Here is a 25271-nt window from a genome sequence, read left to right as displayed (position 1 = left end):
AAGGAGAGTTTACAGTCTATCCAGACACCTAGGTATTTGTAGTTGTCCACATATTCTAAGTCAGAACCGTCTAGAGAAGTGATGCTGGACGGGCGGGCAGGTGTGGGCAGCGATCGGTTGAAGAGCATGCATTTAGTTTTACTTGCATTTAAGAGCAGTTGGAGGCCACGGAAGGAGAGTTGTATGGCATTGAAGCTCATCTGGAGGTTAGTTAACACAGTGTCCAAAGAAGGGCCAGAAGTATACAGAATGGTGTCGTCTGCGTAAAGGTGGATCAAAGAATCACATCATTGATGTATACAGAGAAGAGAGTCGGCCCGAGAATTGAACCCTGTGGCACCCCCATAGAGACTGCCAGAGGTCCGGACAACAGGCCCTCCGATTTGACATACTGAACTCTGTCGGAGAAGTAATTGGTAAACCAAGCGAGGCAATCATTTGAGAAACCAAGGCTGTTGAGTCTGCCAATGAGAATGTTGTGATTGACAGGGTCGAAAGCTTTAGCCAGGTCGATGAATACGTCCGCACAGTAATGTCTCTCATCGATGGCGGTTATGATGTCGTTTAGGACCTTGAGCGTGGCTGAGGTGCACCCATGACCAGCCCTGAAACCAGATTGCATAGCGGAGAAGGTACGGTGAGAATGGTCGGTAATCTGTTTGTTAACTTGGCTTTCAAAGACCTTAGAAAGGCAGGGTAGAATAGAAATCTTAGCAGTTAGGCAGTCTGTAGCAGTTTGGGTCTACAGTGTCTCCCCCTTTGAAGAGGGGGATGACCGCGGCAGCTTTCCAATCTATGGGAATCTTAGACAATACAAAAGAGAGGTTGAACAGGCTAGTAATAGGGGTTTCAATAATTTCGGCAGATAATTGTAGAAAGAGAGGGTCCAGATTGTCTAGCCCGGCTGATTTGTTGGGGTCCAGATTTTGTATCTAATCAAATCAAATCAAATCAAATGTATTTATATAGCCCTTCGTACATCAGCTGATATCTCAAAGTGCTGTACAGAAACCCAGCCTAAAACCCCAAACAGCAAACAATGCAGGTGTATCTCTTTCAGAACATCAGCTGTCCAGATTTGGGTGAAGGAGAAGTGGGGGAGGTTTGGGTGAGTTGCTGTGGGGAGCGCAGGGCTGTTGACCGGGGTAGGGGTAGCCAGGTGGAAAGCAAGGCCAGCCGTAGAAAAATGCTTATTGAAATTCTCAATTATTGTGGATTTATCGGTAATGACAGTGTTTCTTAGCCTCACTGCAGTGGGCAGCTGGGAGGAGGTGCTCTTATTCTTCATGGTTTTTACAGTGTCCCAGAACTTTTTTGAGTTTGTAATACAGGATGCAAATTTCTGTTTGAAAAAGCTTGCCTTAGCTTTCCTAACTGCCTGTGTATATTGGTTCCTAACTTCCCTAAAAAGTTGCATTTCACGGGGGCTATTTGATGCTAATGCAGAACGCCACAGGATGTTTTTGAGCTGGACACAGGGCAGACCAAGGACTATATCTATTCCTAGTTCTACATTTTTGAATGGAGCATGCCTATTTAAGATGGTGAGGAAGGCACTTTTAAAGAATAACCAGGCATCCTCTACTGACGGGATGAGGTCAATGTCATCTTTATTTCCCAAACACAATTCAACATAATCACTATCACCGTTTTGTCACTTTTAGTCATTTGAAACTTATTTTAGCACAGGCGTAACATCTAACAAGCGTGACTGCTATGGTTTAGATACATTCAACATGAAACCTCTAACACAATAAATTCATTTGACTTTTTGGACCTAACTTGCTTATCACTTTTTCAATGTGAGCTCTTCCTTCACAGACTCCATGACATGATGACCTCATCCTAAATATTTGGTCAGATGATTCATTTTGTTTATGGTTTCGTAGAAACAAGGGTGGCTCAACTTATCCCTTCGGCTCAACCTCCAGTCTCCCCTATGGTTTCACTATATTATTTAATTTCTGTGGGTTGATGGGTTGGTGGTTTGGCAGAAACTTGTGGACTAGAGTTGACGCTGACAGGCAAATCAGTAGTAATGAGAGATTTCTTGGCTCATGAGGTCCTCTTTTGCATAAACATATTTCCATTTGCTATGGAAATTCATAACAAATATTATCGCCACATGAAAAGAAGGGTAAATTGTGAAAGTTACCAGGAGAATATGATATTCAGCAGCACTAATCCCATTCTCCTTTTGTTTACTGTCTGGCTTATTTGATTTGTATGTGATATGACTTAATTTGATTTAGTATCCAGTGCAATTCCCTTTCCTTATGTGATTATGTCCAAGCACAAACCTCCTATTATGCAGTAAATTATGCTTGATGGAATAAAGGACCATCACTTGGCCATCTGTAGCATTCCCCACTGTGTGATGTGGGTATTAGGAAGAGAAGATGAGACATTTCCTATTCCATGCACTACCCACCACACACATTCACACGGACACGGACACGGACACACACACGCACACACACACACACACACACACACGCAAATATTTATATCGCTGGAGTTACACTTGCAACCCTTGACAGGAGAGGCAGGTGCCATGTCATCTCCCGTTGTTCTCAGACATGGATGGACGTCGAATACTGACTTGTAATTGCACCTGATCTGGCTGCACAGAAACACACATACACACACACGCTCATGCTGGCACGGAGACACACACACACACACAGACACACACACACACACGCTTACACAAACACAGACCCACACCGTGTCCCCTACGTCACCGCAATGTGTTGAAAAAGCTACACAGAGGTTGTTTTAGGGCCAGTCCGGGCTGTGTGATTCAGACCAAGTGCTACAGACCAACCACCAAAGCAATTCATCTGTTTGTCATTAACGGCCAATAAAAGTGTTTGTTAAACCACTTCTGCAATTTGCTTGTGTGGCAAGAAGACGATAATCTGGGTTACAGATGTCACCATTTAGGGTTATATTTAACACTGCATCCATTCCAACCAACACAGACACAGGAAGGGCCATGGTGGCGGCACTGCGTATTGTCTGTGTGAGATAATTGCTCGCTTTCATACGATGTGACTGCGCCACTGGGCATCACTCACAGAAAGGCTCTGCAACCTATCACACCGTTCAGGGGAGGAAGAGGAGAGGAGGAGAGAGAAAATTATGTTTGGGGCTACTTAATACATGTTTGCTTCTTTGCACATATAATCAATCTATAAGCCTAATGAAGGAGATGTGAAATTAAACACTTTCTTTCCTCGGAAGGTGGAGGATCTGACGTGACGTGCTAAACATGGACAAAGGCCAGTGTGGTGTGGGTGGGGAGGACCCGAGAGATAGGGAGGGAAAGGGGGAGTGGGGTAGAGTGAGACAGACAGAGAGAGAGATGGTGTCAGGAAGAGAAAGACAGAGACAGAGTTAGAGACAGGACAGAGAAGGATATATGGGCAAAGGATGAGAGAAAGAGAGATGGAGAAAGAGGGTGAGATAGAGTGAGACAGGAAGAAATAGAACGATGGACAGATAGACAGAGATGGAGAGAGGGGTAAAAGGAGAGTGACAGAGAGGTGGAGAGCAAGAGGCAGAAGCAGAGGGAGAGACAGAGGTCTAGTTCCCTCCCAGTGCATCCTATTCCCTTCAGAGCACAGGTATGTGTATCCTATCCTCATATAAACATTAGGACCAATGCTGGGAAACAGACAAAAGGAAATAGAAAACATTTCATACGGACAGATAGACAGGCAGGTAGGCAGGCAGACATGTCGCACCAGACTGCCCTCCCACTAATTGAAATGAAGTGCAGCTAAGCACAAAGTGATGTCTGTGAGGGGAGGAGCTCTAAAACAACAGACCAGACCGAGAGAGAGCCTGTTAGGGAGAGAGGAGAACTCATTCACCACCAGGCCTGTTTAATCATCTTACTAAGAGACAGAAGTGTGACTGACTGACCTTCTGAGACTTGTTCTTTTTCATTCTATTACTGGTGTCTTTTCAGTTGTACTTTTGTTGAAATGGTTTAAGCTCCAACATAGGAAGATGTGAAAATGCGTTATCTTGTTTTCTGAGAGGCTTTTCACATTGCAATTAGAGGTTGAGAAGAGACAGATACTTTAATGACTCATTCCAAGATGTCCTTTGTTCCTCTACAGTTATCTATTGTTTCAGTACTACTTAACATTAAATCGTCATTCACAGATCAGTGAAGAAAAATATATTCTTGTAAGAAAACCAATGTTCAATGGGTGCATACTGTTCTTGTTCTGAACACAATGTGTGTGTGTGTGTGTGTGTGTGTGTGTGCGTGCGTGCGTGCGTGCGTGCGTGTGTGTGTGTGTGTGTGTGTGTGTGTGTGTGTGTGTGTGTGTGTGTGTGTGTGTGTGTGTGTGTGTGTGTGTGTGTGTGTGTGTGTGTGTGTGTGTGTGTGTGTGTGTGTGTGTGTGTGTGTGTGTGTGTGTGTGTGTGTGTGTGTGTGTGTGTGTGTGTGTGTGTGTGTGTGTGTGTGAATTCATGCAGTGGTGTATGTGTTTACCCGTGCGAGTTGAGGCAGGCGTATTTGCGTTCATTTGTTTCTCTGCTGATGAGAAAGGTTTGGCATTTAATACAGTAAACACATTCATCACCATAGACAGATAATTATCTCCATAATGTGGAAGCCTTCGCAGGCCTCCCTGGGTTGTTGTCATAGTCATCAGTCGATGTGCTGTAGACAGAGATGTGTTTTGCCTTTTGTTGCTTTCTGTTTGTTTGTTCAAATAACCTTGCTAGCTCTGGGGGGCACTGCAGATCTTTATTTTAGAGAGAGAAGGATGGAGGGATAGATGGATGGAGGAGAAGAAGAAACGGGTGGCACATCAAAAAGGAAGCCGATAAAAGAAACCACTCAGGAGAAACGCTAGTCGGTCATGGTGCTTAGGTCCTCTGTCTGACTCTGGATGCTTTTCTCCTTGCACCCAGTTTTTCTCTCCTCCTTCTTTGCTCTTTCTGCTGTCGCGTTCTGTCTTTGCTGCTTCCTGTTTTCCCCTTACTCTCTCTCTCTCTCTCTCTCTCTCTCTCTCTCTCTCTCTCTCTCTCTCTCTCTCTCTCTCTCTCTCTCTCTCTCTCTCTCTCTCTCTCTCTCTCTCTCTCTCTCTCACACAGTCCTTGCTGCACCTGTTTTCTTTTCTCCGCCCTCCTCCCCTTCTTTTCTCTTGGGTGCAGTTTTTTGATTTCTGCAATCCTGGAAACTGAAAGCTAAAAGGCTAAATGCTGTTGATATTCAATGATTACATGCTCACCTCCCCTCTTTTCGAGTGGGGTGATAAAACGTTACGCTCTTAAATTTCTCAGCTCATAGAATAATGCGATGGCACAACAGTACTTGATTGTATGCAATTTGCATTTTCCTGTGATTTATATATTGCATATTCTCTCATTTAGTTTGTTGTGCCCGTTGTGGCTTCCCTAATCACTGTGTAATCCTGGAGCTGATGATGAGGGAGGAAGAGGGGATGTGAACAGAAGAATACTTCCTTATCTATCTCGCATCCCAACTCTATAATTTTCTCATCAGTGTGTTGTGTGCTGTGTGACTGTGTGACAGAGAAGTGGAGGCAGCTGAGAGGAGTGAAAGGAGGGAGTCTCTCCCCTAGCTCCGTCTCTGCGATTGTGACATTGTTCTAGTGTGTGTGTCTATGTGTGTTGAGGCTGGCCTGCCTCCTCTCAGCATCAGACAGCTAGCTAGCCTCTGGGACGTGTAGACTGTGGTTTCCTGGTTGGGTTAGTCAGCTCGCTAATGCAACACCTTTGTTCTCCTAATTGCCTGCTGTGTCTGCCTCGGGGCAGAAATTAAATTGCATTAATTATTCCAGTACGTTGGAATACTACAATTATGAAGTCGGTTTAACACGTTTTGCACTATATCATAGTTCCACCGTAAGTCATCATAACTTTTGCACATGAAACTTCGATTATTTCTTCCATCACCATTTCTCTACAAAGGCCAAAAATACAGTGAATGAAATTGGTGACATTTTCCTTACTGACAACATGGTATCCAAATTTTGAAGGGCACGGATGTATGTGAATCTCTGAATCCCTGTCCTCTTTGGTCCTGCCTTGGTTTGTTCACCATTCCTGTGGAATAGATTGTGTGTTAATAGCCTGCTGTACATCTGTCTGCCGGCTTCTCAAACACACAATCAATCGTTAAAAAGAAGAGGGGGGTAGTAAGAGGAGCACTGGGAGGCAGCACAGGAAGTGCTCCCAGTGCATGCTGTGTGTGTGTGTGTGTGTGTGTGTGTGTGTGTGTGTGTGTGTGTGTGTGTGTGTGTGTGTGTGTGTGTGTGTGTGTGTGTGTGTGTGTGTGTGTGTGTGTGTGTGTGTGTGTGTGTGTGTGTGTGTGTGTGTGTGTGTGTGTGTGTGTGTGTGTGTGTGTGTGTACGTGTGTGTGTGTGTGTGTGTGTGTGTGTGTGTGTGTGTGTGTGTGTGTGTGTGTGTGTGTGTGTGTGTGTGTGTGTGTGTGTGTGTGTGTGTGTGTGTACGTGTGTATGTGTGTGTGTGTGTGAGTGTGTGTGTGTGAGGGACAGGTGCTGATGTATAAAGAGACCAGCAGCTCGTTCTGTCTTTCTTGCTCCTGTTCTGTTGAAGCCACATCCATTTCATTAGTGGCTCGTCTGGTAAAACGCGGCTAAATCCTGCTCCCTGGACACCTTGGACTGAAGGTTACTCCAGGTCGGAGGAGTGTTTAAACAGGGCAGGAAGGGAGCATGTGTGCGGATTCATAAGAATGCAACGCACTAAATGTACTGCTCCAATGTTTCCCTTCCCAGGATCAAAATGATATGCTCAGAAGGCCCAAGTGTGCTCATTGGGTGTGGGGACTGGTGGATACATGCCTGGGGTGTGGGGACTGGTGGGTACATGCCTGGGGTGTGGGGACTGGTGGGTACATGCCTGGGGTGTGGGGACTGGTGGGTACATACATGGGGTGTGGGGACTGGTGGGTACATACATGGGGTGTGGGGACTGGTGGGTACATGCCTGGGGTGTGGGGACTGGTGGGTACATACATGGGGTGTGGGGACTGGTGGGTACATGCCTGGGGTGTGGGGACTGGTGGGTACATACATGGGGTGTGGGGACTGGTGGGTACATGCCTGGGGTGTGGGGACTGGTGGGTACATACATGGGGTGTGGGGACTGGTGGGTACATGCATGGGGTGTTGGGACTGGTGGGTACATGCATGGGGTGTGGGGACTGGTGGGTACATGCATGGGGTGTGGGGACTGGTGGGTACATGCATGGGGTGTGGGGACTGGTGGGTATATGCATGGGGTGTGGGGACTGGTGGGTACATGCATGGTGTGTGGGGACTGGTGGGTACATGCATGGGGTGTTGGGACTGGTGGGTACATGCATGGGGTGTTGGGACTGGTGGGTACATGCCTGGGGTGTGGGGACTGGTGGGTACATGCCTGGGGTGTGGGGACTGGTGGGTACTTGCATGGGGTGTGGGGACTGGTGGGTACATGCCTGGGGTGTGGGGACTGGTGGGTACATACATGGGGTGTGGGGACTGGTGGGTACATGCATGGGGTGTTGGGACTGGTGGGTACATGCCTGGGGTGTGGGGACTGGTGGGTACTTGCATGGGGTGTGGGGACTGGTGGGTACATGCCTGGGGTGCGGGGACTGGTGGCTACTTGCATGGGGTGTGGGGCCTGGTGGGTACATGCCTGGGGTGTGGGGACTGGTGGGTACATGCATGGGGTGTGGGGACTGGTGGGTACATGCATGGGGTGTGGGGACTGGTGGGTACATGCATGGGGTGTTGGGACTGGTGGGTACATGCATGGTGTGTTGGGACTGGTGGGTTCATGCATGGGGTGCGGGGACTGGAGGGTACATGCATGGGGTGCGGGCACTGGTGGGTACATGCATGGGGTGTGGGGACTGGTGGGTACATGCCTGGGGTGTGGGGACTGGTGGGTACTTGCATGGGGTGTGGGGACTGGTGGGTACATACATGGGGTGTGGGGACTGGTGGGTACATGCATGGGGTGTGGGGACTGGTGGGTACATGCATGGGGTGTTGGGACTGGTGGGTACATGCATGGGGTGTTGGGACTGGTGGGTACATGCATGGTGTGCGGGGACTGGAGGGTACATGCATGGGGTGCAGGCACTGGTGGGTACATGCATGGGGTGCGGGGACTGGTGGGTACATGCATGGGGTGCGGGGACTTGTGGGTACATGCATGGGGTGTTGGGACTGGTGGGTACATGCATGGGGTGTGGGGACTGGTGGGTACATCCATGGGGTGTTGGGACTGGTGGGTACATGCATGGGGTGTTGGGACTGGTGGGTACATGCATGGGGTGTTGGGACTGGTGGGTACATGCTTGGGGTGTGGGGACTGGTGGGTACATGCATGGGGTGTTGGGACTGGTGGGTACATGCATGGGGTGTTGGGACTGGTGGGTACATGCTTGGGGTGTGGGGACTGGTGGGTACATGCTTGGGGTGTGGGGACTGGTGGGTACATGCTTGGGGTGTGGGGACTGGTGGGTACATGCTTGGGGTGTGGGGACTGGTGGGTACATGCTTGGGGTGTGGGGACTGGTGGGTACATGCATGGGGTGTGGGGACTGGTGGGTACATGCATGCAATAGGTGCTCGTTTGTACAGTAGTTTCATGTTTCAAGTAATTAATATATTTTTGGTTGAGATCATACCAGCTGGATTACAGATTCAGTTTTAGTCAGACAAGTTTAGTGTTTCCAAATCCATGTCTGACATCTCTGCTCCTTCCAGAACTAGAACCAGAGGTGATGTTAAAAGGTAATGAAATAAGCTCTGCTGTGTTCATTCAGACAGTTCTCATAGCCTCACTGCTAGTGGAGACACACTGCATTCAACGGAGTAAGAGCAACAACGCTAATTGAGTGGGTCCGTATTGTGATTCAGCCTGCCTCCTCCACAGTAGCTAGTTGGAGTATATGCTTGTGTACCAGTGGTGGGCTAGTGAATCAATGTCACTGCACTGACTGTCAGACGCTACTAGTGCCAGACATGTTCTTCCAGGAACTGGCCTGCCTGGCCACACTTCTCTCTAGTGTAGGCTACACATTTGGGACACAGAGGCTAAGTCCCAAAGGGCACCCTATTCCTTATAGTGTACTATTTTTGAGCCATAGGGCTCTGGTCTCATAAAGCCCTGGTCAAATGGATAAAGGAACTCGTGTGCTATTTATAAGGAGCCTTTCCACTAAGCTAGCCCTCAAATCCTAATGGGGTAGAGAAGAGTTCACGGCCTGTAGACACGACCATGGAGGAAATATTCAGGACTGGACAGCCCGACAGTATATACATGGACAGTGTCTGCGGGAATCATTTCCTGTGTTCTTGAAAAGGTAAAGATGTCTTACCATCTTGAAAGTGTTTTGATATTTATTTTTTAAATGATGGTAGTGGTAGCACTTGTAGGAATCAACTATAATTGGACACAAAAAAAATACAAACACAACCAAAAATATTTTCCTACAAATGAATCAAGCTGTCCTCAATCCAAAACTGTATTTGGGGAAGTAGGCTATGGGTACTTTGAAAGAAAATACAGCCTACTCACAAACAAATACATTCCTTTTCAGAGCTTTAAAAATACTGGCAAAGCCAGGGTTGCATTCAGTACAATAGAACCTGTGGAGGCTGCTGGGGGGAGGACGACTCATAATATTGGCTGGAAAGGAGTCATTGGAATGGTTTTAAACACATCAAACACATGGTTTCCTCCCCTCAGCAGCATCGACTGGATAGAATTGTGTGCAACATTGAATGAAACATAAACAGTGCTGTACTGAATGACCAAAACGTTGTGCTTATGCTGGTTCAGAGGGAATTTACCGTATGGTGCACTACATGAGTTTTGCGATTTCAGATGGTCACACCCATATTGATCATCCCACAACTTGCCACACCCACCACATGGGAGCAAACGTACCTCAAAGACTGTTGAAGAACGGTGCTCACCATTTTGGGGAACCGTCACGCAACATAGAAAACGTTGAAGCAAAGTGAACGCACCTCAGGTAAAATTGCCAAGTGCCACTCTCTGGACCAAACCATTGCCATAACAAGCAGGGGTGCACATAACCAACAAAGTAGTTGAAGTCCCCATTGCGAACATCTCAAAGAAGACTATCATCATCATAATACTATTCACAGACCATTCTCAATTAAACCAGTATACATTTTCAATAAACACAGTAACCAATTGACAAAATGACAGAAACCACTGGAAAAGGGGTGCATGCTTCTCGAGCATCCGCGGGATACAGTCTACATGCACAGATCTGCTCGTATATAACCTCATATATAACGAGCGAAGCTTCCGGAAGCAGCAACGATCAAACACAATGGAATCACTCAAAATTCACAAACAAACAACATACATGAACTGGAATGACACAGAAGGCTTGGGCCCTTGTTAGCAATGTCATAGTCAAACACGTTTAAAATCATTAACAAGGTTTGGAAACATGATTATTTAGCAGACAGTGAACAAGGGAGAGCATTTCAGGGGGAATGTGAGACAGGCCGCCATCACAGTGTTCTCGGCCAACTTTGCCCAACATCCTGCATTTGCTTTGTTAGACATACATAGAAAACGTACTGCCACACAGGGATCCAATGGTCCACATTTGTCTTAGTATTGTATTTGATCTCAGGGGAGATGGGAATGGTTAGCGAGGCTTTTGGATCAGCTTGATTGATCAGTGAAAACCTAGATGTGGTGTCTGGTGTCCCTGACTCCTCCAGTAAGCCTGCTATATGCCCTCTCCTGGCTCCCCATCTGAAATCCATACAGGTCTGAGAGAGCCAATGCTGCATCATGAGGCATCCAAAGTGATAGTGACCGTTTAATAGGAGTAGTTACTGTTCTAACATGAAGCAGTTTTCCACACCAAAATTGTTTTAGAATGAAATAGTTTGTATTTCAGTATTATGGTTTGTAATGAAGGACAAATATCCATTTAAATGACAACATGTTCTATTGACATATTCACCTATTTATTGTTTCTTAACAGGCAAGTTAGTTTAGAACAAATTCTTATTTTCAATGACGGCATAGGAACAGCTGCCTTGTTCAAATCAAATCAAATCAAATCAAATCAAATCAAATTTGATTTGTTACATACACATGGTTAGCAGATGTTAATGCGAGTGTAGCGAAATGCTTGTGCTTCTAGTTCCGACAATGCAGTGATAACCAACAAGTAATCTAACTAACAATTCCAAAACTACTGTCTTATACACAGTGTAAGGGGATAAATAATATGTACATAAGGATATATGAATGAGTGATGGTACAGAGCAGCATACAGTAGATGGTATCGAGTACAGTATATACATATGAGATGAGTATGTAGACAAAGTAAACAAAGTGGCATAGTTATAAAGTGGCTAGTGATACATGTATTACATAAGGATGCAGTCGATGATGTAGAGTACAGTATATACGTATGCATATGAGATGAATAATGTAGGGTAAGTAACATTATATAAGTTAGCATTGTTTAAAGTGGCTAGTGATATATTTACATCATTTCCCATCAATTCCCATTATTAAAGTGGCTGGAGTTGGGTCAGTGTCAATGACAGTGTGTTGGCAGCAGCCACTCAATGTTAGTGGTGGCTGTTTAACAGTCTGATGGCCTTGAGATAGAAGCTGTTTTTCAGTCTCTCGGTCCCAGCTTTGATGCACCTGTACTGAACTCGCCTTCTGGATGATAGGGGTGAACAGGCAGTGGTTCGGGTGGTTGATGTCCTTGATGATCTTTATGGCCTTCCTGTAACATCGGGTGGTGTAGGTGTCCTGGAGGGCAGGTAGTTTGCCCCCGGTGATGCGTTGTGAAGAACGACAGATTTTTACCTTGTCAGCTCGGGGATTTGATCGTGCAATCTTTCGGTTACTAGTCCAACACGCAAATTGAAAACAAACGAAGCTATTGATCACACTATGGCAAGCTAAAGCAAAGGCACAGAGATAATGAATCATTGCAGCTGTTTATATTTTTGGAGTTAATAGCCGCATAATTGGACAAATTTGTGTGCTCACTGATCAAATATGAGAGGGGACATCTTAAACAAGCCATTGTCTCAGGAAGGGAACGTTCTGCACTTGACTAATGAACCAAAACAAAGCTAGGCCTATATAATATAATCCTTCTGTTTGGTGGTTACACATACTTTATATATTTCAGAGATCTGGATGAACTGGGCATATGGTTCTCTTCTCAAGCCTCACTGACTGTGTCTAACAAAATTCTGCTGGGTCAGTTGATTAATGTGCCTTCAGAAATTATTCACAGCCCTTTTTCCACATGTTGCTGTGTTACAGCCAGAAATGGATTAAACTGATCTTTCTGTCACACATCTGCACACAATAACCCATAATGACAAAGTGAAAACATGTTTCTAGAAATGTTAGCAAATTTATTGGAAATGAAATACAGAAATATCTCATTTACGTAAGAAGTCACAGCCCTGCGTCAATACATGTTAGAATCACCTTTGGCAGCGATTTCAGCTGTGAGTCTTTCTGGGTTCGTCTCTAAGAGCTTTGCACATCTGGAAAAATTCTAGATCACCTGTACTCCACACACAGAGACATTTACAAAGCTCTCCCTCAATTATATCCTCCTGATTCCTGCTTACAAGCAAAAATAAAAGCAGGAAGCACCATTGACTCGGTCTATAAAAAAGTGGTCAGATGAAGCAGATGCTAAACTACAGGACTGTTTTGATATCACAGACCGGGATTGTTCTGATGGCATTGAGGAGTCACTGGCTTTATCAATAAGTGCATCGAGGACGTCGTCCCCACAGTGACTGTACGTACATACCCCAACCAGAAACCATGGATTTACAGGCAACATTCGCACTGAGCTAAAGTGGAGAGCTGCCGCTTTCAAGGTGCGGGACTTTAAACCGGAAGCTTACAACAAATCCTGCTATGACCTGCGACGAACCATCAAACAGTCAAAGAGTCAATACAGGGCTAAGATTGAATCATACGGGTCCGACGCTCGTCTTATGTGGCAGGGCTTGCAAACTATTACAGACTACAATGGGAAGCAAAGCCGCGTGCTGCCTATTGACACAATCCTACCAGATGAGCTAAATCACTTCTATGCTCGCTTCGAGGCAAGCAACACTGAGGCATGCATGAGAGCATCAGCTGTTCCGGATGATAATGTGATCACGCTCTCTGTAGCCGACGTGAGTAAGACCTTTAAACAGGTCAACATACATAAGGCTGCGGGGCCAGACTAATTAACAGGACGTGTGCTCCAGGCATGTGCTGACCAACTGGCAGGTGTCTTCATTGACATTTTCAACATGTCCCTGATTGAGTCTGTAATACCAACATGTTTCAAGCAGACCACCATAGTCCCTGTGCCGAAGAACACTAAGGCAACCTGCCTAAATGACTACCGACCCGTAGCACTCACGTCCGTAGTGTTTTGAAAGGATGGTAATGGCTCACATCATTATCCCAGAAGCCCTAGACCTACACCAATTTGCATACCGCCCAAACAGATCCACAGATGATGCAATCTCTATTGCACTCCATACTGCCCTTTCCCACCTGGACAAAAGGAACACCTATGTGAGAATGCTATTCATAATTTTGCACGCCCAATTTTTCAGTTTTTTATTTGTTAATTTTTTTTGAAATATCCAATAATTGTCGTTCCACTTCATGATTGTGTCCCACTTGTTGATGATTCTTCACAAAAAAATACAGTTTTATATCTTTATGTTTGAAACCTGAAATGTGGCAAAAGGTCGCAAAGTTCAAGGGGCCGAATACTTTCGCAAGGCACAGTATATGCATAGTCACTTTAACCATATCTACATGTACATACTACCTCAATCAGCCTGACTAACCGGTGTCTGTATGTAGCTTTGCTACTTTTATAGCCTCGCTACTGTATATAGCCTGTCTTTTTACATTTGTTTGATTTCTTTACTTACCTATTGTTCACCTAATACCTGTCATGACGTTGGCCTGGGGGTAGGTTTATGACAGTCAGAAATACCTCTCCCCCCCTTTTTCCTCTCTCTACCCTACTGATGTTACATTTGCAAACACCTTGGTTAACATAGAGATTCTGGGAACATCAGAAGGTGGGGGGAAATTAACTATATTCTGTTAATCCAATCAATTGAACATATGCGGTGGTACTTAATGAATATGATGTTAGTTCGGTTGTCATCTGAGACATTCTCATCAATGATAAGATGACAGTGGAAAGTCTACACATCAGAGTTATCCGATTCACATGGAATTGTTGTTCAATTTAAATGTTTGAATATGAAATTATTCGTGATGGGATGAAATGTGTTTTTTGCTTCTAAAATGTGAGATTTGGGTTTTCATAAAGTAGGGCTCTGCTCAATCAGTGGCCCGCCCCTGTGAAGGGACATGGGCTATACAACTTTTCAAACACGCCCTCCTCTCCCTTCCTATATAAAGCCTTGACGACAATATAACCTCTTGTTCCGAGGATGTGAGGACGACGGTCCGATGTCAGAATGGTTCAGATAATAACTACAGAACGAAGCCACATCAGCATGAGCTTTGGTTGCGAATGGTATGAACTTTGAACTCCTATTAACTACAGAAGTGATACCTCCTAGCCGTTGAGTTAGCAACAGCAGCTGTAAACGAGGGCTAGGAAGGAACAGACAGAGTATGCCGTCTATCACACAACGTCGTTACTACAACGTATCCAATTGACAACCAGAGACATTCTTCAAAGGACAAAGGACTCGGTTTGGCAACACGGCCTTCCATCTACCACCAACCTACTGAAGCGCAGCTCAGAGTAAATATTTATTGCATTTTCCTTTTTCAAATGGGCGGTAATTTAGAATGCATAAGATTTTGTATTTACGATAGCACAGCATCACCCTTTGTTACTCAATCTTCCCGCTTTTTCACTCAAACCCATCCCCTTTTCTTTTGTGTAACAAGCTGTCATATCTGCTCCTCCCGCTAGGGACGTTTTCCTTTATGACGTAATTTGTAATCAAATTATGATTAATTATGTGTATGTGTAATTCTGTGTGATTAGTTAGGTATCTAGTAAATAAATAATTAAACCCAATGTTGTATTGCTGATTCAACTTGTTAGCCAGGGTTCGTGCAGATAACCAATAATTTACAACTTTCAGATGAGACTGAATTGAGGTGACGATTAATATTGACTGCTATTGATGTAAAATATTACTAGGTCTTTAAGAGTTTATCCGGAAGATAACAGCTCTATAAATATTATTTCGTGGTGCCCCGACTCTCTAGTTAATTACATTATTAGCTCAATCAGGTAATATTCATTACTGAGAAATTATTTTATAGAATAGCATGTCATATCACTTAATCCGGCATAGCCAAAGACACGACAAACCTCTTTTGCACGATTGGTTAGAGCCTGTAAGTAAGCATTTCACTGTAACCTGTTGTATTCGGCGCAAGTGACAAATAAACTTAGATTTGATTTGATTGTACAATATTTGCCATTATTGTTTTCAAAATTCTTCTAGCTCTGTCAAATTGTTTTTTGATAATTGCTAGACAACCATTCTCAAGTCTTGCCATAGATTTTATACGCTGCCTTAGGAACATTCACTGTCTTATTGGTAAGCAACTCTAGTGCAGATATGGCCTTGTTTTCTAGGTTATTGTCCTGCTGAAAGGTTCATTCATCTCCCAGTGTCTGGTGGAATGCAGACTGATCCAGATTTTCCTCAATGATTTTGCCTGTGATTAGCTACTTTCCATAAACAACCTCCCAGTCATTAATGATTATATGCATACCATAACATGATGCAGCCCACACTATTCTTGTAAATATGAACAGTGGTACTCAGTAATTTGCCCCAAACATAACACATTTTTTGTATTCAGGGATAAACATTTTTTGGTTTGCCACATGTTTTGCAGTTTTACTTTAGTGTCTTGTTGCAAACAGGATGCATGTTTTGGAATATTTGTATTCTGTACAGGCTTCCTTCTTTTCACTCTGTCATTTAGGTTAGTATTGTTGAGTAACTACAATGTTGTTAGTACATCCTCAGTTTTCTCCTATCACAGCCATTCAACTGTTTTAAAGTTACCATTGGCCTCGTGGTGAAATTCCTGAGGGGTTTATTTTTTTTCTGTTAACTGAGTCAGGAAGGATGCTTGTATCTTTGTAGTGACTGGGTGTATTGATACACCACCCAAAGTGTAATTAATAACTTCACCATGCTTAAAGGGATATTCAATGTCTGCTTTTTTTTTACCCCATCTACCAATAGGTGTCCTTCCTTGTGAGGCATTATAAAACCTTTTTATGGTTGAATCTGTGTTTGAAATTCACTGCTCAACTGAGGGAGCTTACAGATAATTGTATGTGTGGGGTACAGATATGGGGTAGTCCTTCAAAACTCATGTTAAACACTATTATCCATGCAACTTATTGTCTGACTTTTTAAGCAAATCTTTACTCCTGAACATATTTAGGCTTGCCATAACAAAGGGTTTGAATACGTATTTCAGCTTTTCGAAAAGCATAATTAAACTTTGACATTAGGGGGTATAATAAATATGCGTGACAAAAAAAATCTAAATTTCATCCATTTTAACTTCAGGCTGTAACACAACAAAATGTGGAAAAAGTTAAGGGATGTCACTTCTTTCTGAAGACACTGTATATATCTGTTTGGTAATGGAGATCAAACCACTATGCACAAACTGAGTCTGGTGGTGAGAGTATAATGGAAAGAGTGAATGATTCATGTCTTATCTTATCTTTGCTAGTGTATTTGCTGTTATAGTGATGTGTCCTCCTCAGGTCAAAATATTTCTCTTATTTCTTTCTCTCCAGGTTCGTCTGAAAGTCTGGGTCGACTGACACACACAATCATGGACAGATCACTGGACCGCTGAGTGCAATCTTCCTCTTTCTCCTCCTCCTTCCTCTTTCTCCTCCTCCTTCCTCTTTCTCCTCCTCTTCCTCCTCCTCCTCTTCCTCCTTCCTCCTCTTCCTCCTCCTCCTCTTCCTTCTCTTCCTCCTCCTCCTCTTCCCCCAGAGGCTTCAGTGAACATCCTGAAGGTCCCACCTGGTTGCCAGAGAATCAGTGAGACAGAAAGACAGATCGAGAGGTTACAAAAAAACAGAGGTTCCAACAAACCCCCTCTGGTCTTTCTAATTCATTTGGTAACCATGACGACCACTCTTTTTTTCCTCCTTACCTGGGCACCTGGTGAACCCCCAAGTCCAACTGCCATCATCGTTGCTGATTTTGCTGCTGTTACAACTGTTTAGTCAGTGCCCTGCTGCTCCCTCAGGGCCTGAGTCAGACACCTGCTCCACTCTGGTTCAGAGCCGATTCTTCGGCCACTTCCTGTCCTCCTCCACTTTCCCCATGGCACCCTGCTCCTGGACCCTGCAGAACCCCGACCCGCGCCGCTACACCATCTTTATCAAGGTAACCAAACCTACCTCCACAACGGACTGCATTCCCCGGCAGCTCCGCACATTCCAGTTTGACTCGTTTTTGGAGACCACGCGCACCTACCTGGGCATGGAGAGCTTCGACGAGGTGGTCAAGCTGTGTGACTCTTCATCCCCTGTGGCCTTTCTGGAGGCTGGGAAACAGTTCCTACAAATGAGGAAAGGGCCGCCCCGGGCCGGCGTGACGGTCACCACCCCTAACGCTAGCGAAGATGGGGAATTTAAGACAGAGTACCTGGTGGTGGGGAAGCGTAACCCCAGCATGGCAGCGTGTCAGATGCTGTGCCAGTGGCTGGAGGACTGCCTGGCATCCAGCACCTCTAACAGGCCCTGTGGCATCATGCAGACCCCCTGCCAGTGCTGGGAGCCCCCTCCTCCTCCACAGCTCAGTGAAGGAGATGGATGCTACAGGAACGGGTTCTATCTGGAGAACTGCCTACCCAGTGCCGATGAGAAGAGTGATACTGACAGCAACAGTGAGTGGAACAGTTCTCTGGTTTTAGTTATGGGAATTTGTGGAAATGTTTTGGCCAACATGTGATGCCGTTTTGTCTATTGGAGGAGAGCTTGTAGGCGAGGCTTGTGGCTCACTTGGTCATCTTGTCTGTATAGCATGCCATTTCATGTTAAATGGGGGGCCTCTGTGGTCCAGGTCAATGAATAAATGTGTAGGGAGCCTCGTACTCTAAACTGTCACAATACAATGAAACAATTATTTAAAAGGAAAGACAAGAAATTGACATAGCACCTCCTTATAATTTCCGGACAATTTGAGGCAAATTGTGTTCAAATGACTATGCAGCATCCAAAAAAGTGTTCTGGCTAGGTCACAGAAAGTAGAAAGGCCGTGAAAGATCAGTAGAATGACAGTAGCTAAAAGACAGAATAGAGATGGTATAGGGTTTCAGCTGATGGATTCTGAGCTGAATGACCTTGGCAGGTCGGCGCCGTGTCCTGTCTCTCTGTGGTTGGGAAGAGAGATACTGGATCGGCCTGAAGGAGGCTGAGACTGGGGAGGATGATCTGGGCGTGATATGGGATTGCAGCAGGAGGGATATGGAGGGAGGTAGAGATGGGCAGGAAAAGATGGAGAGAGGGGGAACTGGATGAATAGAGAAGGGAGGCTGGGACTGGGGAGGAGGATCTGGGCGTGATATGGGATTGCTGCAGGAGGGATATGGAGGGAGGTAGAGATGGGCAGGGAGAGATGTAAGAGGGGGGACTGGCTGAATAGAGAAGGGAGGCTGGGACTGGGGAGGAATGATCTATGTGTAATATGGGATAGCTTTAATGGCAGCTCAGAGCGGGGAGAGTGGGTGTGTGTGTGAGCTGGATACACAGTAGATGTGCTTTAGATTATTGGGACTGTAGCTAGCTGGAGTTCTGTGTATGGCTGCTCTGAGCAGGGGGCAATGCACAGGAGAACGACTATAGGGGCTTGGATAAGGATATGGATCTGTAGTTGGTTAGATGTGTGATGGTGCTGTGTGATCCTGGCTCCCCTCCCCAAGCCTGGACCTGACAGACAGGCTGATAACTGAGAGCTCCATCCCTGAGGGAGACTAGGGCTACTGCCTGCCATTGGGTTGAACCATTGCTCTCCCCACCCCCCAATTCTCCTTCTCCATCCATCTTTCTCTTCTTCTCTCGCTCTCTGCATCACTTCCTCTTATCAGCCTCTGGTCTCTTCTAGGGCCGGGACAATGCCAGATTCGCGATACTTTAGTATGGAGGCAAGAAAACAAAAAAAACAAAGCAGATTTCACTTATTAAAGGAAACAGCCCTAATGTTGGAAACAAATATCATTATGTTGTCATCCAGAGTCACATGCATTTATTTTCCAAGGTATAGCACACAATATTTTACATACAGCAGGTTTTTAACTTACCAAAGAGTTAGGTTTGCTTCGTGTTTTAATTTTTTCCATAGGAAAAAACTGATACTGGTATCATCACAACCCTAGTCTCTTCTTCTCAGAGCATCCAGCCCTCTCCCTCCCTCCGCATCTCTTCCCTCCATCATCCATCCATCCATCCATCCATCCATCCATCCATCCATCCATCCATCCTTCCTCTCTTTCTCTTCTCTATCACTTCAGCCTCTGGTCAAACCTCTCCCTCCCCATCCCTCCCTCAATCTCTCCCTCCCTCCCCCTACCCAGGCCTATAGGCTGATTCCAGGCTGATGGAGGAGACTCCGTCTTGCAGCCAGCCAAGCAGAGCTGATGTTGTGGGTAGTATCTCATGTCGTCTTCTCCCCGCTGTCTCTTCTCCTCTCTCTACAGCTAATGTTCCCTGTCACCAAGGCTCTCCTCTCCTCTTATCTCCTCTCCTCTCTTCTCTCCGCAGCTAATGTTACCTATCACCAAGGGTCTCCTCTCCTCTCCTTTCCTTTCCTTTCCTTTCCTTTCCATTCCTCTCCTCTCCTTTCCTTTCCTCTCCTTTCCATTCCTCTCCTTTCCTTTCCTTTCCTCTCCTCTCCTCTCCTCTCCTCTCCTCTCCTCTCCTCTCCTCTCCTCTCCTCTCCTCTCCTCTCCTCTCCTCTCCTCTCCTCTCCTCTCCTCTCCTCTCCTCTCCTCTCCTCTCCTCTCCACACTAGGCTAGTTATCATTTTTATGTCATCCAGATCATGGGGTGTGGTCTGGAGGTACATGCAACACAGACTTGGCTGGGTACATCATTAGAAAGAGGTGAATTCTTCATATTATGAATCTCTTCCTACTCTTTTTCTTTCTTTCTTTCTTTCTCTCTCTGTCGCTATTTATTCATTTGTCTTTCTCAGTCTCTCTTTCTTTTTATCTCTTTCTCTCTCTCAGAATAGCAGGGCCTCTAAGGTCAAAGTGAACTTTGATGATATTCCTATACCTCTCTGAGTGGCAATTGAACTCCCACTGAGCATGGGGAGACAGTCGATGGATGGATGGCTAGCTGGAAGGATGGATGGGTGGGTTAGTTGAGGATGAAGAGAGAGAAGAAAGGATCATGGATTCTGTGTGGGAATGGGCTGGAAGCCAGACTGGCTTGCTGTGCTGAGGAGGAGAGGAGCAATGAGCGGAGAGAAGAGGAGCATGAAATGATATGACTGTTGAAGGGTTTGGGAAGTGAGCGATTGAGACAGAGGCCTTCGTGGCCCTGTCTGTCTCTGAGGCCTCACTCAGCACACGATTAATGGATCACAGTCTATCTCACCCTCTGTCTTCCCTCCATCTCTCTCTTTGTCTCTCTCTCTCTATTGCTCACTCTCTCTATGGAGAGGAGAGGAGAGACATCACTTCCACACTTCCTCGCGTCCACACATCTATCCCTTTCACATGGAGCGCAGATGGCTGGAGTAGTCAGTTAGAGGTCAGGCAGTTGGAGAGCAGATTGCTGGAGTAGTCAGGTAGAGGTCAGGCAGTTGGAGAGCAGATGGCTGGAGTAGTCAGGTAGAGGTCAGGCAGTTGGAGAGCAGATGGCTGGAGTAGTCAGTTAGAGGTCAGGCAGTTGGAGAGCAGATGGCTGGAGTAGTCAGTTAGAGGTCAGGCAGTTGGAGAGCAGATGGCTGGAGTAGTCAGTTAGAGGTCAGGCAGTTGGAGAGCAGATGGCTGGAGTAGTCAGTTAGAGGTCAGGCAGTTGGAGAGCAGATGGCTGGAGTAGTCAGTTAGAGGTCAGGCAGTTGGAGAGCAGATGGCTGGAGTAGTCAGTTAGAGGTCAGGCAGTTGGAGAGCAGATGGCTGGAGTAGTCAGTTAGAGGTCAGGCAGTTGGAGAGCAGATGGCTGGAGTAGTCAGTTAGAGGTCAGGCAGTTGGAGAGCAGATGGCTGGAGTAGTCAGTTAGAGGACAGGCAGTTGGAGAGCAGATGGCTGGAGTAGTCAGTTAGAGGTCAGGCAGTTGGAGAGCAGATGGCCGGAGTAGTCAGTTAGAGGTCAGGCAGTTGGAGAGCAGATGGCTGGAGTAGTCAGTTAGAGGTCAGGCAGTTGGAGAGCAGATGGCTGGAGTAGTCAGGTAGAGGTCAGGCAGTTGGAGAGCAGATGGCTGGAGTAGTCAGTTAGAGGTCAGGCAGTTGGAGAGCAGATGGCTGGAGTAGTCAGTTAGAGGACAGGCAGTTGGAGAGCAGATGGCTGGAGTAGTCAGTTAGAGGTCAGGCAGTTGGAGAGCAGATGGCTGGAGTACTCAGTTAGAGGTCAGGCAGTTGGAGAGCAGATGGCTGGAGTAGTCAGTTAGAGGACAGGCAGTTGGAGAGCAGATGGCTGGAGTAGTCAGTTAGAGGTCAGGCAGTTGGAGAGCAGATGGCTGGAGTACTCAGTTAGAGGTCAGGCAGTTGGAGAGCAGATGGCTGGAGTAGTCAGTTAGAGGACAGGCAGTTGGAGAGCAGATGGCTGGAGTAGTCAGTTAGAGGACAGGCAGTTGGAGAGCAGATGGCTGGAGTAGTCAGTTAGAGGTCAGGCAGTTGGAGAGCAGATGGCTGGAGTAGTCAGTTAGAGGTCAGGCAGTTGGAGAGCAGATGGCTGGAGTAGTCAGTTAGAGGTCAGGCAGTGGGAGAGCAGGCCGACACTGGTAGAAAGAGGAGGAAAAAGAGTAAGCAAAGGAGGCAGCTTTCATTTGAATGTTTAGCCTGTGTGTGTGTGTGTGTGTGTGTGTGTGTGTGTGTGTGTGTGTGTGTGTGTGTGTGTGTGTGTGTGTGTGTGTGTGTGTGTGTGTGTGTGTGTGTGTGTGTGTGTGTGTGTGTGTGTGTGTGTGTGTGTGTGTGTGTGTGTGTGTTGCACAGTGGGAAGACATCACGGAGCAGGAGAGGATTCATTTCTCACTTTACAGAGACAGCAGGGGAGGCAGTGACAAACTAACGGAGGGATTTGAGAGACGAGGAGAGAAACAAAGAGAGAGGGAGAAGAGGGAAAGATTGGTGTGGGGACGAGAAAATGGGAAGATGGGAGAAAGACAGAAAATTGACAAAAATGAGAGTAAGAGGAGTTCAAGGGGACTGGAAAGGAGGGAGGAGTAAAACATGTATTCATGACTTGCACTTTTCTTTATGGTGGTCAGATGTTAGCAGAATGCTGTCGTTAAGTAAGATGAATGTGTGTGGTAGTTCCCAGAGAGGACAGCTTCTTGTGCACACAAACACACACACACACACACACACACACACACACACACACACACACACACACACACACACACACACACACACACACACACACACACACACACACACACACACACACACACACACACACACACACACACACACACACACACACACACACACACACACACAGCTTAGATGTGAGGTTGCTAAACTAAGGGATATCAAACCACTGCTCCCAGAGGAGAGGGGGAAGAGTCTTATAGCAAGTCTAATGCATTAACACCTCTTCCCACACACACTATGCTACTTCTCTCGGTCTCTGTCTCTTTCCATCTCTCTTCAAAGAAACACTCTCTCTCCCTCTCTTGTTGGGCAGATAGTTGCACACACTGGTCCCTCGTGACAGAGAGTGGGTGGCTGACAGAGTGCTAAGATAGAAGCTAAAGTTTGTGTGGACACAAACATTTGACCAACTGGGGACATTTTGTTAGTTCCCACAAGGTTACTGTTATTTCTAGGGGTTTAGTGTTAGGGTTAGAATTAGTGTTAGGGTTAGAATTATGTTAAAGTTAGAGATAAGAGCTAGGGTTAGGGTTAGGAGCTAGGGTTAGGAGCTAGGGTTAGGAGCTAGGTTTAGTTTGTTGGTTGATGGAGAAAACAGGTACTCACGCACACAGGAAGGCAGGAGAGAGAAGCTATGAACAGCAGATGAAAACGTGACTGTGGACTTTGTCCCAAGCAGAACACCGGGCGGATCGACCGACATTTCAAAGTCTGGTACTATCGAATGGAAGCATGCTATGCTAGTGAGCAGCTATTGACTGACAGACTGCATCCCGATTCAGAGCAGTACATGCAGCAGAACAATGGTGGTGGAATGTGGCTGGAGCCCAGGCTCTCATAACTAGCCATTTGGTCATATTTAATGGCACTAGGCGATCCTCAGTCACCATGTTCAGTGAGAAGGATTTTATGGAAGTAACCAAGGAAAGTGGGGGTTACCCGTTGTTCGTTGCAAGCCACAAGATGAACTATAGCTTCTGGGAGTGTAGAATTGTGATGGAGGAGGAGGAATACACTTGGCTTAAATGCTTCCATCAGATCAGGCCTCATCTGTGGCATCACCACAGACACAGAGCCGTTCTTTTTCACATCCTGCGGCAAAATGTATGATAATCTTGGGGAGTATCTGGCCCAGATAGTTGCTGATTTCGGCATTGGAAGTAAAGGGACCTTCGGTACACTTCAACAAAGCGTTGCTAGAGTGAACTTTAATCGAGGGTCGGTTACATACAGTATGTGTCACTCCCTGGCGACGCAGGCATGGTATTACTGGGACCATAATTTGCCTCATAATGCCCGGTCACTAATTGAGGGACAAATCAATCCATGATTCACTGATAAATAAAGTACATTTCTTTGAAATTCACCCTTGTGTTTGTGTGTCATTTGGTCATGGTTGAGAATGTATGGAGGCCCGGCGGTCTGAAGGGACAGGGTGTTAAAGGGTACCAGGTGGACCGAGCTGAAGTGACAGGCTGAGAGAGAGGGCAGGCGGGCAGGGCAGAGAGAGTAGGCCAAGAGGCATGGAGGTCTGTAGTTAGCCTGTAGAGGCTCGACACCTGGTAACCCGTTAAATCACCAGGTGCACGGCTGGACATAGTCTTTGGAGCGAATGCTGGACTTAGTCATTTTTCAGCAGAGCTCTCTCATTGAATTACATAGGGTTCCTAGGTGATGATGGTTGAAAACTGCTAAAACAACCAGTGGAGCCCCCAGTTGGCTTGACCTGGGTGGGTCAAAAGCCATTTAAACTCATTTTAAAATGTGCACCTAGTAACCTGTTCAATCCCCAGGTGCACGGCTGGAATGTGTACTTAGAATTGTTTTCGTCCATTCTTCTGATTTTTCAGAAAATTATTTTAAAAATACTTCCAGAGGCGTTAAAGGTCCCAAATTTGGACTGGTACCCTCTCTCATCATGGGCTAGGAGCTACGGTTAGGAGCTATGGTAAGGAGCTAAGTTAAGTTTTAGGTTAGGAGCTAGGGTTAGGTTTAGAGTAAGGGTTAGGTTTTTGGGTTAAGGTTAGAGTTAGGGTTAGGGTTAGGGTAAATAGGATTTTGAATGTGACTGAATTGCGTGTCCCCACAAGGTTAGCTATAAAAGACTGTGTGTTTACGTGTCTGCATGTGTGTCTGGTGTGTATATGTTTGTGTGTGTGCTATATCCCTGGTGTGTGTGTGTGTGTGTGTGTGTGTGTGTGTGTGTGTGTGTGTGTGTGTGTGTGTGTGTGTGTGTGTGTGTGTGTGTGTGTGTGTGTGTGTGTGTGTGTGTGTGTGTGTGTGTGTGTGTGTGTGTGTGTGTGTGTGTGTGTGTGTGTGTGTGTGTGTGTGTGTGTGTGTGTGTGACATGTAGCCGAGTGTGTGTGTGGTGAAGCCTAGTGTTAGCCACCGGGTGTCTGTGTGGGTTGGAGCAGGCCAGACTGTGGAGTCAGACTGTACTCTGTTTGACATCCCGGGGCTAACGCAGTACCATAGCTAATGCTACAGTACCATAGCTAACTCTGCAGAGAGAGTGTGACAGTCTTGTATAGGAAATATACTACTGTCATATCTTATAGAGCCCAGCTGTTCTACACTCAGTTTTAAGTCCAAGTGTGGAAGCCCTTTTTTATA

At 46.0% G+C, this 25271-nt stretch overlaps 1 protein-coding gene and 1 long non-coding RNA gene across 5 annotated transcripts in view; both read left to right on the top strand.

The window, feature by feature from the left end:
• The window catches only part of LOC124005326, a 47557-nt gene extending 30182 nt beyond the window's left edge, over positions 1 to 17375 (top strand). Inside the window, exon 3 of the long non-coding RNA XR_006833602.1 lies at positions 16898 to 17375. This is a non-coding gene — a long non-coding RNA (uncharacterized LOC124005326). The remainder of the gene's footprint in view (positions 1 to 16897) is intronic.
• A 228-nt stretch (positions 17376 to 17603) lies between these two features.
• The window catches only part of LOC124005325 (adhesion G protein-coupled receptor B1-like), a 97408-nt gene continuing 89740 nt past the window's right edge, over positions 17604 to 25271 (top strand). For all 4 annotated transcript variants that reach the window (XM_046314465.1, XM_046314462.1, XM_046314464.1 and 1 more), the window contains exon 1: positions 17604 to 18003. In XM_046314465.1, the coding sequence (XP_046170421.1) occupies positions 17682 to 18003 (322 nt within the window). In that variant the 5' untranslated portion in view covers positions 17604 to 17681. The remainder of the gene's footprint in view (positions 18004 to 25271) is intronic.

This window comes from Oncorhynchus gorbuscha, linkage group LG19 (assembly GCF_021184085.1).
Source record: "Oncorhynchus gorbuscha isolate QuinsamMale2020 ecotype Even-year linkage group LG19, OgorEven_v1.0, whole genome shotgun sequence".
Taxonomy (NCBI): Eukaryota; Metazoa; Chordata; class Actinopteri; order Salmoniformes; family Salmonidae; genus Oncorhynchus; species Oncorhynchus gorbuscha.
The sequence above is the reverse complement of the archived record's forward strand: the minus strand, read 5'-3'. Positions and strand labels throughout refer to the sequence as shown.